Source organism: Pelophylax lessonae (assembly GCF_965119305.1).
Source record: "Pelophylax lessonae genome assembly, chromosome: 1".
In the NCBI taxonomy this organism is placed as follows: domain Eukaryota; kingdom Metazoa; phylum Chordata; class Amphibia; order Anura; family Ranidae; genus Pelophylax; species Pelophylax lessonae.
The window spans coordinates 761,127,521-761,145,219 of record NC_138768.1 but is presented as its reverse complement, the minus strand read 5'-3'; the positions used below and the strand labels follow the sequence as shown (position 1 = coordinate 761,145,219).

At 43.2% G+C, this 17,699-nt stretch overlaps 1 protein-coding gene across 1 annotated transcript in view; it reads right to left on the bottom strand.

The window, feature by feature from the left end:
- The window catches only part of ARAP2 (ArfGAP with RhoGAP domain, ankyrin repeat and PH domain 2), a 570,354-nt gene that overhangs the window by 340,381 nt on the left and 212,274 nt on the right, over nucleotides 1–17,699 (bottom strand). Inside the window, exon 10 of the mRNA XM_082248393.1 lies at nucleotides 8,727–8,833. Coding sequence (XP_082104519.1) covers nucleotides 8,727–8,833 — 107 coding nt within the window. The remainder of the gene's footprint in view (nucleotides 1–8,726; nucleotides 8,834–17,699) is intronic.

The window sequence follows — 17,699 nt, the reverse complement described above, 5'->3', positions numbered from 1 at the left end:
CTGTAATTTTTTGTGAAGAATCAACAAGTGAGACACCATCATGAAGTGGAACAAAATTTATTGGATATTTCAAACTTTTTTAACAAATAAAAAACTGAAAAATTGGGCGTGCAAAATTATTCAGCCCCTTTAAGCTAATACTTTGTAGAGCCACCTTTTGCTGTGATTACAGCTGTAAGTCGCTTGGGGTATGTCTTTATCAGTTTTGCACATCGAAGAGATTGAAATTTTTGCCCATTCCTCCTTGCAAAACAGCTCGAGCTCAGTGAGGTTGGAGGGAGAGTGTTTGTGAACAGCAGTTTTCAGTTCTTTCCACAGATTCTCGATTTGGGTTCAGGTCTGGACTTTGACTTGGCCATTCTAACGCCTGGATATGTTTATTTGTGAAACATTCCATTGTAGATTTTGCTTTATTGTTTGGATCATTGTCTTGTTGGAAGACAAATCTCCGTCCCAGTGTCAGGTCTTTTGTAGACTCCATCAGGTATTCTTCCAGAATGGTCCTGTATTTGGCTCCATCCATCTTCCCATCAGTTTTAACCATCTTCTTGTTTCTTCACAAAAAATTACAGTTTTATATCTTTATGTTTGAAGCCTGAAATGTGGCAAAAGGTCGAAAAGTTCAAGGGGGCCGAATACTTTCGCAAGGCACTGTATAAACTGGTTATTTAACCACTTGACCCCAGGCCTATTCTGACACTTCTCAAATAAGTGTAAAAATGTGCTAGAAGATTACTTAGAGACCCCAAACATGATTTTTTTAAGCAGAGGCCCTAGAGAATAAAATGGTGAGTGTTGCAATGTTTTATGTCACATGGTACAGTGGTTTTTCTAACACAAATTATTTGGAAAAAATACACTTTAATGAATTTTAGTGCACACAAACACAATATAATACTAATTTTTTGGTAAAATATAAAATATGATGTTACGTCAGGTAAATAAATACCAAACATGTCACATTTTGACATGTTTCTCATGTCTCCTCTAGACTCCTCAATCTCTCACGAGAGCCTGGTAAAGGTGGCGGCAGGAAGACCCCCTTCCTCCACCTGTAAAAGGAATTCAGCAACTTCTTAGCCACTAGGATTACTTTTATACAGAAGGCAATTACCCAATGAAAAAAAATTATATCTCCGTCATCAATGCAGCTGCAGCGATAACCGAGATATCACCCTTCCAAACCAGTGACATACCAGTACGTCACTGGTCCTCAAGTGGTTAAACAGCCAGTGAAACACGTAACCATTGTGTTGCACCAGAACCAAATCCATCCTAAGCGCTGCACATTGTGTTGCAAAGATATGAGGTCCCAAACATGATTTTTTCTTTTATGCAGAGACCCTAGAGAATAAAATGGTAAGTGTTGCAATTTTTATGACACATGGTTCAGTGGTTTTTCTAACACAAATTATTTGGGAAAAATACACTTTAATTAATTTTAGTTCACACAAACACAATATAATGCCCAATTTTCTGTAAAATATAAAATATGATGTTACGTCGAGTAAATAAATACCAAACATGTCACATTTTAAAATTGCGTAGAATAGCGACAAACTAAGGTATATTAAATTATCTTTAGATGACGTTTTAAAAGCCTTTACGGGCTACCACTTTAAATTTACACAGGAGGTCTGGTGCTAGAATTATTTCTCTCACTGTTCACAGTGATATCTCGCATGTGTTGTGCAATCGTTATTTACATATGCATGCAGGACCGACGCATGCGTTCGCCTTTGCGTACATATATGGGTGGGGGGGGGGGCGTTTTGCATTTTATTTTTTGATTTATTTCATTTTTACGCTATACCTTTACATTTTTTTGTTTTATCACTTTTATTGCTATCACAAGGCATAAACACCAACCTCTGTGAAAGCATGGGCCATGACAGGTCATCTTTATGGAGAGATTTGGGGTATGTGAGACCCCAGATCTCTCCTCTGGCCTTCAAAGCAACAGATAAAATCATGAGTGGTTTAATCAGCTGTGCACATGCCAGCATGGCTTGTAAACAAAAAAATTTAAACCAGATGTGAAGAACAAGATCAGTTCTTCTCACTGTGGTCGGGAAAGCAGATGCCACTGGTGGCATCCTTACTAGGCTCCTCAATCCCTTCCTCCACCTGTTAAAGCATTTCAGTGGCTTCTTGGCCACTAGGATTACATTTATAGTAATGAAAATTGCCCACTGAAAAAAAAATGATATCTCGGTCATCACGGCAGCTGCAATGATGACCGAGATATCATCCTCCCAAACCAGTGACATACCAGTACGTCACTGGTCATCAAGTGGTTAAACAGGCAGTAAAACGCATAACCATCGTGTTGCACCAGAACCAAATCCATCGTAAGCGCTGCACATTAGTTAATATACTTTACACTTGTAGCAGGTTTTCCAGGCATGTGGCCTGATGTGGGTCTGCCATTGGTACCGGTTACCCCTCCAGCCCTTGTGAGCTGTGGCCCTGGGTGTGAGCACTGAGACATTGACAACTCTGGCATCTTTGTTTTGTGATTTTATTGTATTTAAGGGTATGGGAGAAGGGAATGAGTGGGATAATCCTTTAGGCTCAACTAGATACAGTTGTGGGACTTTTCTGGAAAAAATGTCTATTAGCGCTGTCTTGACGCCAGCTGACGCTAGCCAACGCTCCCTGACGCTTGAACACTGTGTAATTACTGAAACTGTGCTGGATCCTCGACTTTTGTCCAGAAGATCCATGACTGTAGAACTGCTTGACTTGTAACACTACAATAGCTCAGAGTCACTGAATGGCTCCCTCCAGCACTGCACTGGCTGAGAAACTCCTTGTAAGTTCCTGTACTGCTGCAACTCTCAACTGGCACACTTCACACTGTGCACTATCACTTCAGGGCCCAAACCACAGGTGTCCCCTTTACACTTTAAGCTCTTCAGGGTCCACTGACTATGTACCCCCTCTGCTATTCAGGGTCCTCAACCTAGGTACCCCCTTTCAGCTAGCTGCACTGGATCCCAGAACCTCCTCCGGAGTGGTCTCCTTTAACTCTTCAGGCAGACCCCCCAGTGGCAATCCTCAGTACTCACGACCTGTGTAGGCTTTCCTGGGACTGGACCCCTCTCGCTCTCCGCTGGTTCTCGGCACACCTGATCCCCTCAGCTCAACTCAGCACTCTCTGGATTATCAGGCGACACCCCGAGATATCCACTTCCTCAGACAGGAGGAGAGACAGCCGTTCTCTCCCTCCTGGGACTCTGCTCCCGCCAAAGACATGGTGTCATGTGCCACCCCCAAACTTATACCCACTCCCAGAATCCTTTGCAGCATAATCTGCCTTCTGGGGTAGTACAAGCCTGGATGTGTCCCCTGATTCGGTTTCCTCAACCGCCCTATGAGTAGCCTCTCACAGGAGCCAGTGGGGAGACTCCCCCCTTCAGCAGGCACACCTGGAAACCATGACAACCTGACTAATAAATCACAGCCCTGCTGTTAGGCAGACAAGGCCCACTATACCTTTACCTAGCACCTACCTGTAGGGTGCTACACACTATTTTGATAAATAAACCCACATATACACAAAAGCATCTCAAAAGTTCAGAAAAAGTTAGTAAACTTGCCCCTGGATATTAGGAAAATATTTTAAAAAGAGCTCTTCTATGCAAACAAAATGATTGAAAGTTACCAACCATTCAATGTAATTTACAGCACCACTAACCCCATAAACACACAAGGCCAGTTATTTATAATTAGGGATCACAATACAGTTGAAAAAAAAAATAAAACATTAACACCAAACCTTATACTGTATCTAATAAGGATATACATTATTAAGATCCATTGCTAGTTAGTAATCAATACAAATATCCTTTACCACAGGCAAGTAATGAGGTAAGAACTCATCAGCTACACTATTATGCAAAACACTGATAATGATGATGATGATATTTTTGTCTTTAAATTAATAAAGCACACTTTAGGGTAGAAAAATGCTAAGCAATAAAATACACTAAAATAGTTGCCAACATTTGAAAAAAAATTTCCAGGGACATTTTGCAGCACAGCTATCAATTACTTACCACACCCACTTCCGAAAGCTCCACCCACTTTACATAATTAATCTCCACCAACTTATTATCAGATTATAGGGTCTACTCAATAAAGAGAGAGTTACCGGAAATTGAAAACGGAATTTCAAACTTAAGGCCCAAGTAGCAGAGTTGGAATAATTCTTCCATTCAGCTGCACTACTTCTGCCTAAAGTTTAAAATTCTCATCACAATTCCCTGCAATTCTAAAGTGTCAAATGTGCTCAGGTGTGACCATACAAAAAATGGAACATGTACATATAAGTAAAGTGCAAGGTGTAAATAAGTATCATAAAACCTAATTATACTATCTGGTATAATTAGGTTTTATCGTACTTATTTACACCTTGCACTTTATTTATATATACATATTACATTTTTTGTGTGGTCACACCTGAGCATATTTGACACTTTATTCACATGTCATGTTACCAGATATTTTTGCACATAAGATTTTTGCACTTGTCTCCAGGGGTCCTTCTCTGCGCTGCCGAGAATGAGTGCCTTTGATTTAAAAATGGTACCAGGCGGCACCATTACGTAACTGCGCATGCTTGTACGAGCTTTTCCGAGCCCAGCAGGCATCGGAATGGCGCATACGCAGTTACGATGTCGGCCCGCAACCATTTTTTTATGGGCACCAGCTGTTCGCAACAGGCATTTACGGGCAGCCTAATTAACGACCACTTGCCGGGACAATGTGAATTACCCGGGACAGGCTCCTTTTTTCCGAGAATGTCCCAGCAAAAACAGGACAGTTGGCAAGTATGCACCAAGTACCAAAATATGGTTACAGTTCATGATTAGTGCCCCTTAACAAGTGAGCTAAGAAAAACATCTATAGTGAGAAGTGTATGACATAAGCTATGTTACCAGAAAAAGAGTACACAGTGCAAGAAGACCCTTGTTAGAGACAACATAGTATCCTACATTGGATCTGTGTATAATTCATAGTTTGATCAACTTAGCTTGAGTGGACTAACTGGTATTGCAGTGTGTGCACCAGAAACACATAGGCAAGGAGAGCATTTTAGTTTGCAAACTACAAGATGATTGGATAGATTTGTTTTCGAATAGATGACTGGTGATTAACCACTTCAATACCGGGCACTTTCACCCCCTTCCTGCCCAGGCCAATTTTCCCCTTTTAGCGCTGTTGCATTTTGAATGACAATTGCGCGGTCATGCAACACTGTGCCTACACCAAATTTATGTAATTTTCCCCCCACAAATAGAGCTTTCTTTTGGTGATATTTGATCACCTCTGGGTTTTTTCCTTTTTGCTAAACAAATAAAAAAATACCGAAAAGTTTGAAAAAAAAAAAACATTTTGTTTATGTTATACAATTTTGTAAATAAATAATTTTTTTCCTGCACTGATGAGCACTGATGAGACTGCACTGACAGGCACTGATGAGGAGGCACTGATGGGGTGGCACTGATGGGGTAGCACTGATGGGGTGGCACTGATATGTGGCACTGATAGGTAGCACTGATATGCAGCATTGGTGGGCACTGATAGGCGGCACTGCTGGGCACTGATAGGCGGCATTGATGGGCACTGATAGGTGGCACTGATGGGCACTGATAGGCGGCACTGGTGGGCACTGATAGGCGGCACTGATGGGCGGCACTGATGGGCACTAATGGGCACTGATAGGCGGCACTGGTGGGCAATAATGGGCACTGGTGGGCGACACTGATAGATGGCAATAATGGGCACTGGTGGGCAGCACTGATAGGGAGGGCACTGGCGGGCAGCACTGATGGGGAGGGCAATGGGGGGCTCCCTGAGCCCTGATTGTCATCCCTGGTGGCCATAGTGGGCATCCCTGGGGTCATAGGTGGGCATCCCTGGGGTCATGGGTGGGCATCCCTGGTGGTTCTAGTGGCACCCCCCCCCCCGAGGGTCTTCACTGGTAATCAATTATCTGTCAGGCACGAACTAAGGAAAGCCGATCAACGGCTCTTCCTGTTTACTATGTGACCAGCCGTGATTGGACACGGCTGGTCACATGGTAAAGAGCCTACGTCAGTAGGCTCTTTACCAAGATCGGAGATGCAGGGAGTCAGACTGACACCTTGCATTACCGATCCCAGGGGGGCGCGCAGAGCTGTATTATCCTGCCGCCGTCATATGACGTCCGGCCAGGATAATACAACCACAATCCCGCCGTCAATTTGCTATAGGGCGGGCGGGATGTGGTTAAAGAAAAGAAGAGGGGAATGAAAAATAGTAATATATATTTTGCTCCTGGTGGTGAACATGTGAAGCAGGTGAACTTCTGTGCTTTAACTTTTTTTCAGGGGGATGGGTTTATTGCCCACAAGAGACCCCATCTCCCCTGGTGTCCTTTCCACATAAAGCAGAACCTAATCTCACATCCTGTTAACTAGAAAACCATCAGCATTACATCACATCGAGTCAGATGTGGGCTGTCATTAGCTGAAAGTGACAGGAGCTATACATAACTTCCGACTGTCCCTGATTTGGAACAATGTCCCTCTGTCCCTCCTTCCTCTTTATTTGTCCCTTATTTTGGTCTGATCTATATAATTGTATATAAAATGCAATATGTATGCTTTAAAAAGTGCTTCCCAGTGCTAAACCTTTCATCCAATTTCTAAATTTCTGCATTTATAAATGTCAAAAGCCAGTAGAAAGGAATAGTAGTGGTATAAAATGTACTTATAGGTTTAACTACATTTTTGGTTAATTCTCATTTAAGGGGGAGTGGCAGGGGGTGTGTCTTATGCCTACATACTTTTGCTAACAGGTGTCCCTTGTTCCCATCTCAAGAAGTTGGGAGGCATGGCTATACCACACTCTATCTGACATCACACGAGGGAATGTTGGCTCATGGTGCTATGCATTCTGAAATATATCTTCATACTTTAATACAGTATATTGCAAAAAGTATTGGGAGGCCTGCCTTTACACGCACATGAACTTTAATGGCACCCCAGTCTTAGTCCGTAGGGTTCAATATTGAGTTGGCCAACCCTTTGCAGCTACAACCTCTTCAACTCTCTTCTGGGAAGGCTGTCCACAAGGTTTAGGAGTGTGTCTATGGGAGTGTTTGACCATTCTTCCAGAAGTGCATTTGTGAGGTTAGGCACTGATGTTGGATGAGAATGCCTGGCTTGCAGTTTGTGCTATAATTCATCACAAAGGTGTTCTATCAGCTGGAGGTCAGGACTCTGTGCAGGCCAGTCAAGTTCCTCCACCCCAAACTTGGCATCTCCGATCTGTTCCCACAAAATTGGGAGCATGAAATTGTCAAAAATGTCTTTTGACAATTTCATGCTAAATGCCGTAAGAGTCCCCTAAGAGGCCAAGCCCAACTCCTGAAAAACAATTCCACACCATAATCCCACCCGCCGCCAAATGATTTAGAGGGGTGGCCCAATACTTTTGAAAATATAGTGTGGATGAGCTAGTTTGAGGTGGATGAACTTTACTTGCCTGCACAGAGTCCTGATCTCAACCCGATAGAACAACTTTGGGACAAATTAGAGTGGAGACTGTGAGCCAAGCTCTCTCTCCAATATCAATGCCTGACCTCACAAATGTGCATCTGGAAGAATGGTCAAACATTCCCATAGACACACTCCTAAACCTTGTGGACAGCCTTCCCAGAAGAGTTGAAGTTGTTTTAACTGCAAAGGGTAGGCCAACTCTATATTGAACCCTACTGACTAACACTGGGATGCCACTAAAGTTCTTGTGTGTTCAACGGCATGTATCCCAATACTTTTGGCAATATAGTGTATATCTAATAAAAATCAGTATTTGCATGTTCAAAAAAATATTTACATAAAACATAATTCATTTTCTGAGGGGTGTTGGAAAACATTATACAAAGGGTGCCAAGTCATGCCTTTCCAATGTGCTGCTGCTGCCAAACAGCATTTTTCCAAGAGCCAATATTTGCAAAGAGCAAGGCATGCTGTCTTCATATGAGAGCACTCAGACACCCTGCACTGCATGTTGGGATGGGGGGAGGGAGTGTGCACATTTGTACCCCACATGGAAGATTACAGGGATAAAACCCACTGGTGAGGTAGGCATGCACTCTAAAGCCCCGTACACACGTACCGATGGTCGGCTTACAAATGTTCCTCTTTTCTCCCCGGGATGTCGGTGTCTGCTGAAAAGTGCAAAGACAGCACAAGGACAGCACAAGAATTTTGTCCGCCGACTGCAGAAGTGATGTCATGTAATGGTTAACTTTCCCTGTGTTTTCTATTTTCTGAGCATGCCCAGTCTTGCAAATCTGCGGTCTGTCGGCCGAATTGTGTACTGACAGGCGAACAATCGTCCGTTCTGGTGTCGGCATACAAATATTTTCATGTTTGCATGAAAGACTTTTGTCCGCGGATTGTGCGCAGACATCTGTCGGAGGCACCATACTAACACGCGTACAATCGGCAGATCCTTCGTCCACCGACGTTTGTATGCCGACGATCGGTACGTGTGTACGGGCCTTAAATGTAGCATGTAGCTCTTGGGTATGACTTATATACAGCAGCAGAGTTACTTTGCATTTTGTTAACATGTGACAGGTTTGCTTTACATTTTGAAACCCAGTAATATAGCAGAATCACATTAATTTACTACACCATATCTGAATTTAATTGCCAAGTTATACATACCAAAAATTTCTAAAAGGAGTGGTGATCTCAAAGCTTTTGCGGTCAGTGTTTTTTAAAGTGGCCATTCTCATAGTGATATCAGTGATGACAATTCCAGCATTGTATTCCTGGAAATACAAATACAATGCAATCAAATATTCAGTCTTTAAAAAGAATACTATGCATTATACAGTACATAAATGAACAAAATATAAAAAAAAAGTTTTAACTTCCACTCTATAAAGCATTATTTTATAAATGCGTCTTTCTTTTGTTTATTTATTTGAGACACTTATCTAGACACTATGGGGTTTATTTACTAAAACTGGAGCTTGCAAAATCAGGCTCACTTCTGCATAGAAGCCAATCAGCTTCTAACATCAGCTTGTTCAATTAACCACTTGCGGACTGCCTGCCGCAGATATACTGCGGCTGGCTCGGCTGCGTGAACCGACGTGCCTATACACGCCCTCATTAGGCAGCGTGGAAGCTGAACCATGGGGCCAGGGCCGGTTTTTTTTTTTTTTATTGGGAATGTTATATAGCAAATATATATGTGAAAAATATATATGTGAAAAATATTGTTTTTTTTTTTTTTTTTTCAGAATTTGCGCTCTTTTTTTGTTTATAGCGCAAAAAATAAAAACAGCACAGGTGATCTAATACCAACGAAAGAAAGCTCTATTTATGGGAAAAAAAGGCCATCAATTTTATTTAGGTACAGTGTTGCATTACCGCGCAATTGTCCGTTAAAAAATGCAGTGCCGAATCGCAAAAAATGGCCTGGTCATTAAGGGGGTAAAACCTTGCGATCCAGAACTGGTTAAGCTTTGGCAATAAAACCTGGGAGCTGACTGGTTTCATCCAAATTATATATATATAAGCTCACTGGCCACTTTATTAGGTACACCTGTTCAGTTGCTTGGTAACACAAATTGCTAATCAGCCAATCACATGGCAGCAACTCAATGCATTTAGGCATCTATACATGGTGAAGACAACTTGCTGAAGTTCAAACCGAGCTTCAGAATAGGGAAGGTAGGAAATTTAGGAAACTTTGAAAGTGGTATGGTTGTTGGTGCCAGACAGGCTGGTCTGAGTATTTCAAAAACTGCTGATCTACTGGGATTTTCATGTACAACCATCTCTCGGGTTTACATAGAATGGTCCGAAAAAGAGAAGATAGCCAGGGAGCAGCAATAGTGTGGACAAAAATGCCTTATTGATGTCAGAGGTCAGAAGAGAATGGGCAGAAGGTCTAAAATTATGGTTTTTAAATGATAGAAAGGCAACAGTAACTCAAATAACCACTCATTACAACCAAGGTATGAAGAATACCATCACTGAATGCACAACACATCGAACCTTGAAGCAGTTGGGCTATAGCAGCAGAACACCACACCGGATGCCACTCCTGTCAGCTAAGAACAGGAAACTGAGGCTACAGTTCATGCAGGCTCACTAAAATTGGACAAAAGAAGATTGGAAATACATTACTTGGTTTGATGAGCCTTGATTTCAGCTGTGACATTCAGATGGTAGGGTCATTATTTGGCGTAAATACCATGAAAGCATAGATCCATCCTGCCTTGTATTAACAGTTCAGGCTGGTTATGGTGGTGTAATGGTGAGGGTGATACTTTCTTGGCACACTTTGGGTTCTTAGTACCAACTGAGCATCATTTAAATGCCACGGCCTACCTGAGTATTGTTGCTGACCATATCCATCCCTTTATGACTACAGTGTACCTATCTTCTGATGGATACTTCCAGCAGGATAATGCACCATGTCACCAAGCTCAAATAATCTCAAACAGTTTTTTTGAACATGACAATGAATTCACTGTACTCCAATGGCCTCCACAGTCACCAGATCTCAATCCAGCGGGATGTGGTAGAACGGGTGATTCGCATCATAGATGTGCAGTTGACAAATCTGCAGCAACTGTGTGATGCTATCATGTCAATATGGACCAAAACCTCTGAGGAATGTTCCAACACCTTGTTGAATCTTTGCCACGAAGAATTAAGGCAGTTCTGAAGGCAAAAGGGGGTTACCAACCCAGTGCTAGCAAGGTGTACCTAATAAAGTGGCCGGTGAGTGTATATATATATATATATATATATATATATATATATATATATATACACAGTATCTAACAAAAGTGAGTATTCCCTCACATTTTTGTGTATATATTTTATTACATCTTTTAATGTGACAACACTGAAGAAATAACACTTTGCTACAATGTAAAGTAGTGAGTGTACAGCTTGTATAACAATGTAAATCTGCTGTCCCTTCAAAATAACTCAACACATAGCCATTATTGACTAAACCGCTGGAAACAAAATTGAGTGCACCCCTAAGTGAAAATTACCAAATTGGGCCCAGTTAGGCCCAAAGTGTCAATATTTTGTGTGGCCACCATTATTTTCCAGCACTGCCTTAACCCTCTTGGGCATGGAGTTCACCAGAGCTTCACAGGTTGCCACTGGAGTCCTCTTCCACTCCTCCATGACGACATCATGGAGCTGGTGGATGTTGGAGACCTTGCGCTCCTTCACCTTCTGTTTGAGGATGCCCCACAGATGCTAAATAGGGTTTAGGTCTGGAGACATGCTTGGCCAGTCCATCACATTTACCCTCAGCTTCTTTAGCAAGGCAGTGGTCATCTTGGATGTGTGTTTGGGGTCGTTATCATGTTGGAATACTGCCCTGCGGCCCAGCCGGCGAAGGGAGGGGATGATGCTCTGCTTCAATATGTCACAGTACATGTTGGCATTCATGGTTCCCTCAATAAACTGTAGCTCCCCAGTGCTGGAAGCACTCATGCAGCCCCAAACTATGACACTCCTATCACCATGCTTGACAGTAGGCAAGACACGCTTGTCTTTGTACTCCTTGCCTGGATGCCACCACACACGCTTGACACCATCTGACCCAAATACATTTATCTTGGTCTCATCAGACCACAGAACATGGTTCCATTAATCCATGTCCTTAGTCTGATTGTTTGCAGGCTTTCTTGTGCATCATCTTAAAGAGGTTGTAAACCCTCTTGTATAACTTTTACCTATAGGTAAGCCTATATTAAGGCTTACCTATAGGTGCTATAAATATCTCCCAAACTTGCACCGTTTAGGAGATATTTACAGCGCAAACTGCCGATGACGTCATCGGCGCAGGCGCTTTGAGGGAACGGCCACCCGTGCCGTTCCTTCAGAGCTCAGTGCCGTGAACGGCGGCTCCCGCGCGCATGCGCGGGAGTGATGTAATCGCGCCTCCGGCCAATCAGATGGCCGGAGGACGCGAACTCGGAAGCAGGACGGCAGGACATGTCGCTGTCCTGTCGCTGAGGTGGCGGCACGGCGGGGGCTTCGTTTTAAGGTAAGTACTACATAATGAGCTAGTATGCGATGCATACTAGCTCATTATGCCTTTCTCTTTACAGGGCTTTTTTTTTCTCTGATTTTTTTTTTGACTTTACTTCCTCTTTAAGAAGAGGCTTCCTTCTGGGATGACAGCCATGCAGACCAATTTGATGCAGTGTGCGGAGTATGGTCTGAGCACTAACAGGCGGATCCCTCACCCATTCAACCTCTGCAGCAATGCTGGCAGCACTTATACATCTATTTCCCAAAGACAACCTCTGGATATGATGCTGAGCAAAAGCTCTCGACTTCTTTAGTCGACCATGGCGAGGCCTGTTCTGAGTGGAACCTGTCCTATTAAACCTCTGTATGGTCTTGGCCACCATGTTGCAGCTCAGTTTCAGGGTCTTGGCAATCTTCCTATAGTCTAGGCCATCTTTATGTAGAGCAACAATACTTTTTTTCAGATCCTCAGAGAGTTCTTTGCCATGAGGTGCCATGTTGAACTTCCAGTGACCAGTATGAGAGAGTGAGAGCGATAACGCCAAATTTAACACACCTGCTCCCAATTCACACCTGAGACCTTGTAACACTAACGTGTCACATGACACCGGGGAGGAGAAAGTGGCTAACTGGGCCCAATTTGGACATTGTCGCTTAGGAGTGTACTCACTTTGGTTGCCAGCAGTTTAGACATTAATGGCTGTGTGTTGAGTTATTTTGAGGGGACAGCAAATTTACACTGTTATACAAGCTGTACACTCACTACTTTACATTGTAGCAAAGTTTCATTTCTTCAGTGTTGTCACATGAAAATATATAATAAAATATTTACAAAAATGTGAGGGTATAAATGAAAATATCAAGGTCTGGGCACCACCATAACTGATTCAGAAATACTCGAATGCTCTTATTCTGTACGAATTTGCCAGTCTGCAACACAAGTTAAATTCAAATCCGTCGTCTATAGTATCATGATACACTCAGGCCACAAACATGTTGAATTCCATTCCAACAAATAACATGAATAAATGGTTCACTTCAAAATAGCTTTAGCTAAGCTCAGGAATTGCCATTAAAATGATTGTAAAGTTTTTTTTTTGTAATATTAAACATGTTACACTTAGCTGCTCTGTGCAATGTTTTTGCACAGAACAACCACAAACATCCTCTTCTGAGGTCTCCTACCAGCGCTCTTGGCTCTTCCTCCTTTCCAAGTGCCCTATAGCAAGCCGCATGCTATGGTGACACTCATGCTGGCTCCATCCTGAGCCTGGCTATGTGCATCTATTGACTCACACAGCATGGCTTGTCTCTGCCTCCTGCTCCCTCCACACAGAATGTTATTGACAGCAGCAGGAGCCAATGGCTCCCTCCCGTTGCTGCCTCTGAGCACTGTGAGGATATAGAGAGATCAGTACTGCTGCTCTCAGACATAGCACTGGATTGAGATCTGGCTCAGGTAAGTATTTGGGGGTGGGAGCAAAACATCTTTTATTTTAAGGCAGAGAATGCATTAAGGGAGAAAAAACTTTACCTTTACAACCACTTTACAATGCTGCAAAAGCATTAATTAGAAAAATACTATTAACAAGGGATCTACTAATGAGACCCATCATTTATACCATCACCGTATGTTTACACAGGTCTGGATTGTAAAAATAGATCCTGGTTTTATTGGAATTGGAAAGGTTGTGTGGAAACCTGACTTATGTAATTACATCATTAACTTTTGCTATTCCAAGTTAATAACCTATTAGGCCAGGTTTATATACCTTATAAAATAGTTTAGCCTGCAGAACATTAAATATAGGTTTCTAGCTGAATAGGTCTACCTACAGAATAAAAATATAAAACATATTGCATAAAATATGAACCAATAAAATTATATCAATATTGATATCATTAGAAAAGTGGAAGAAAAGGAGTGGCTGATGAAGTATAGGTAACATTGAAGCACTCCTACTTCCTACCCTTTAATCCTCCCACCTTTTAAATCTTGCAATTGGGTAAGAGGGGGGCTCAGTGACATCATCTATACCAGGGGTGTCAGACTCCATTTCATTGCGGGTCCTGTCCTGTTGTATCTGGGGTGCACTATGTACAGAGTGCAGAGTTCACGAGTGTGCTACGTACAGAGTGTAGAGTTCAGGAGTGTGCTACATACAAAGTGCAGATTTCAGGGGTGCCCTATCCACAGAGTGCAGATATAAGGGATGCACTATGTATAGAGTGCAGAGTTTAGGGGTGCGCTATGTACAGAGAGCAGTTCCAGGGATGCCCTATACACAGAGTGCAGAGCTAAGGGGTGCGCTGTATACAGAGTGCTGGGTTTAGGGATGTATTATGTACAGAGTGCAGCATTCAGAGGTGGGCTATGCACATTGCACAGTGTGCAACCCACCCCAAGCTTCCTCGCATATCTTCTCTTTCCTACCTGGCCTGACCCTAGAGCCTTCCTGTACAGGCGGCTCTGCCCCGCATTACAGGAAGATCATTCTCTCTCTCATTCTCTCTCTCTCTCTGGAGATCATTCCCCACACTGAGTGCTAACAGGGATTTATTAGACCTGGGGGCTGATGAGAGCAATGCTGTCCCTTGTAAACACAGAAGGCTTCTGTGTTTACAAATGACAGCACAGAGTGGGAGCTGGAGCTGGAGCTGGAGCTGAGGGCAAGAGCGGGAGGTAGCAGAATGGAGTTATGACACGTGCTGGTTGCAAAAATTAGTGCAAGGGCCACATACTAAGGCCTGGTTAGCCGAAATCGGCTCACAGGCCTTGTGTTCGACAAATGTGCTTTAGAAAGTACACAAATAACCTGGAACACTCCTTTACCATCAATCAAGAACATCAACCAAGAGTGTTCTTTATGAGAGCCAGGACTTTGATCCATTTTATGCCCCATTTTATGAACATTGTCGGTATTCAAAGACGCAAGCAGTTTAAAGCGGAGTTCCGGGCACAGAAACGTTTTTTCAATGAACATACCCCCGGGACAGTCAGGGCTAGTACATTCCACAATGGCTAGCCTCTGATCTGTCCCGGTTCGCACTCACCTGCAAGAAGAAATACTCACTTTTAAAATTTCTTCTCCAGCGTTGCCATCTCTGTTGTGGGCAGCTGAAGCCAGCGTGATCCTCTTCTGCGTTCTCTTCTGCGTCTTCTTCTCCCAGAATGCGCCTTCACCGGCCCCTCTCGTCACTTCCGGTGCGGCGCCGCATTCCTCCACAGCTTCTGGGCATGCCCAGAAGCTGTTTAGCAGGGAATGCGGCGTCGCACCGGAAGTGACGAGCGGGGCCGGTGCCGTGGCATTAATTCCTGGGAGCGATGATGTTCAGCTCCCAGGAATCATTGCAAACCGGAAGTGACGGCGTGGGTCGCGGCCACAGAGGGAGGAAGTGGAAAATAGGTGAGTATTTCTATCTGCAATTACAAGGTAAGTAAAAAAAAAAAATAACCGTAACTATCCAATTCCTTTTCATATGAAGAAGAGCAAGCGGATGGACACAAAATCGATTAGGTCGATTTTGTGCCCGGAACTCCGCTTTAAGTACTTTAAATCTTGATCTTTTTTATGTTATATTGTAATATTAGCTCTTTTCCTTTGCAATGCCTTTTTCTGTAACTTATGATATGCATTATTTTTCCTTATCTTTTTTTAAGTGACATTGTAAAATCATTAAAATGATCTTGAATGTACTAAGCAAGAATTTAAAGAATCTCTATCTCTTTGAAGAGTGCTACTATATTGTAAATCTCTGGAATATCTCTGTCTGACATGACAGTGTGTATTTCAGAGATTTCTTATTAGTCATATTTGGTATCACAGATATTGTGAAACGTTTGTATACTAATAAATAGAATTGGGCCGTTAGGTTCGGTAGTCCTGTTGCGAAAATGGAAAAAGTTCAGACCTGTAAGGGGTCATGAAGGTTGTTGTTACAGAGGTAAGAGCTTAGGTTGTATATTAGGTGTTCTAAAGGTTTAGAGGTAAATGGGAGCAATAAGATGGATCTTAAGTTGTTCAGGCTGGTTGGGTCCAGTGGGGTTTTTTTAAGTATGGGGGGGGGGGGGGTGCATGCTTTAGAGGGGAGGGGAAGATTGAAAATGTGAATGAAAGAGCATAGGATAGAGCAAGAGGAATATTGCAGTAGTTGCAAGGAAACAAGGTCCAGGGCAGATGGGTGTCTGAGAAAAGTTTAATAATCTCTTCTGTAGTAGCCGGGTCAAAAGAGGAAAGTGCTGAATTAGACAGGGCATGATAAGTGGACTAGGGTGGCACTTTGCAGGTTGCAGAAAAAAGCCAACCCCCACATGAAAAATCCCCCCCCCCTTCCGGTTTCCACCTCCTGCACAAAAACAGTCCCGGCCGGCGGCTTGCTGTAGTGGCGCTGTTATTGGTGGTGACTAGACAGGGACTGGCGCCAGTTATGGGGTGTACTTGGCTGGGGGGCAGGGACTGGCGCCCCCATAAAACAGCCGGTGACTGGCCAGACCAGTTGCATTTAGCAACTGGGGGAGGCGGAGCCAAATGCTCTGCCTACCCTCCTCAGTGGCATCCTTATACCCCATCTATCACAACTTCCTCCCGACTCCCAGCCCGGGCTCTGTGTCAACGATAGGAGAGAGGAGGATGAGGGGGAAGCTCCAGCCCATTACAGGTACAATTCTTATACCTCTTGGGCACTACATAGGTGATACCACTTCAGTTTCTGTTGTGATATACAGCATTGATAGGGCTGCATTGATGGCACTAATAAAGTTTCACTGATGGGACTGTACTGATGGGCACCGATAAGGCTGCACAGATGGGCACTGATGAAGTGGCACTGATAAGGCTGCACTGTCGGGCACTGATGAGATGGCACTGGTAGGCTGCACTGATGGGACTGTGCTGATGGGCACTGATAAGGCTGCACTGATGGGCACTGATAAGGCTGCACTGATGGGCACTGATGAGGTGGCACTGATAGGCACTGATGAGGCCACACTGATGGGCACTGATGAGGCCACACTGATGGGAACTGATAAGCTGCACTGATGAGGCTGCACTGAGAAGCATAACTGATGGACACTGATAAGCTGCACTGATGGGCACGTTTAATATACAGAGAGGAAGAGGTGGCGCTCTAAAAGAAAAAGGTGAAGCCTAAAGAGGAAGGGGTGTGGCTTGCATATGACAGGGTGATTCTTAAACAGGAAGGGGTGTGGTATTGACAGTAAGGGGTGAATCATATTTACATCAGGGGGTGCATGAGTTTAGTCAGGCCTAGAACAGCTCTCTTATACTTTATGTAATTTCATCTTCAGATTTTAGCTATTTGCCTGGAGTTCCTCTTAAATTAGCAGCTATATTATAATCAATCCATTAAAAGTTAAAGTAGTTAAAAACCTATCAACCATCAGTCAGTCCATCTGGTACCTGCTGTATATACTGTTGTATAAACCTCATGATCCTCATAAAATGAATGTTGCACAGAAAATTGGCTAATATACTGTAATTGCTCTTTTACAAAGAAGCCGCTTTCCAGGAGTTAGATCTCAATCCTATTTCTTAGTATGCTGATTGCAAGTATAGAATACCTAACGCTGACGGAACTACTTTTATATCTGCTTGCAGA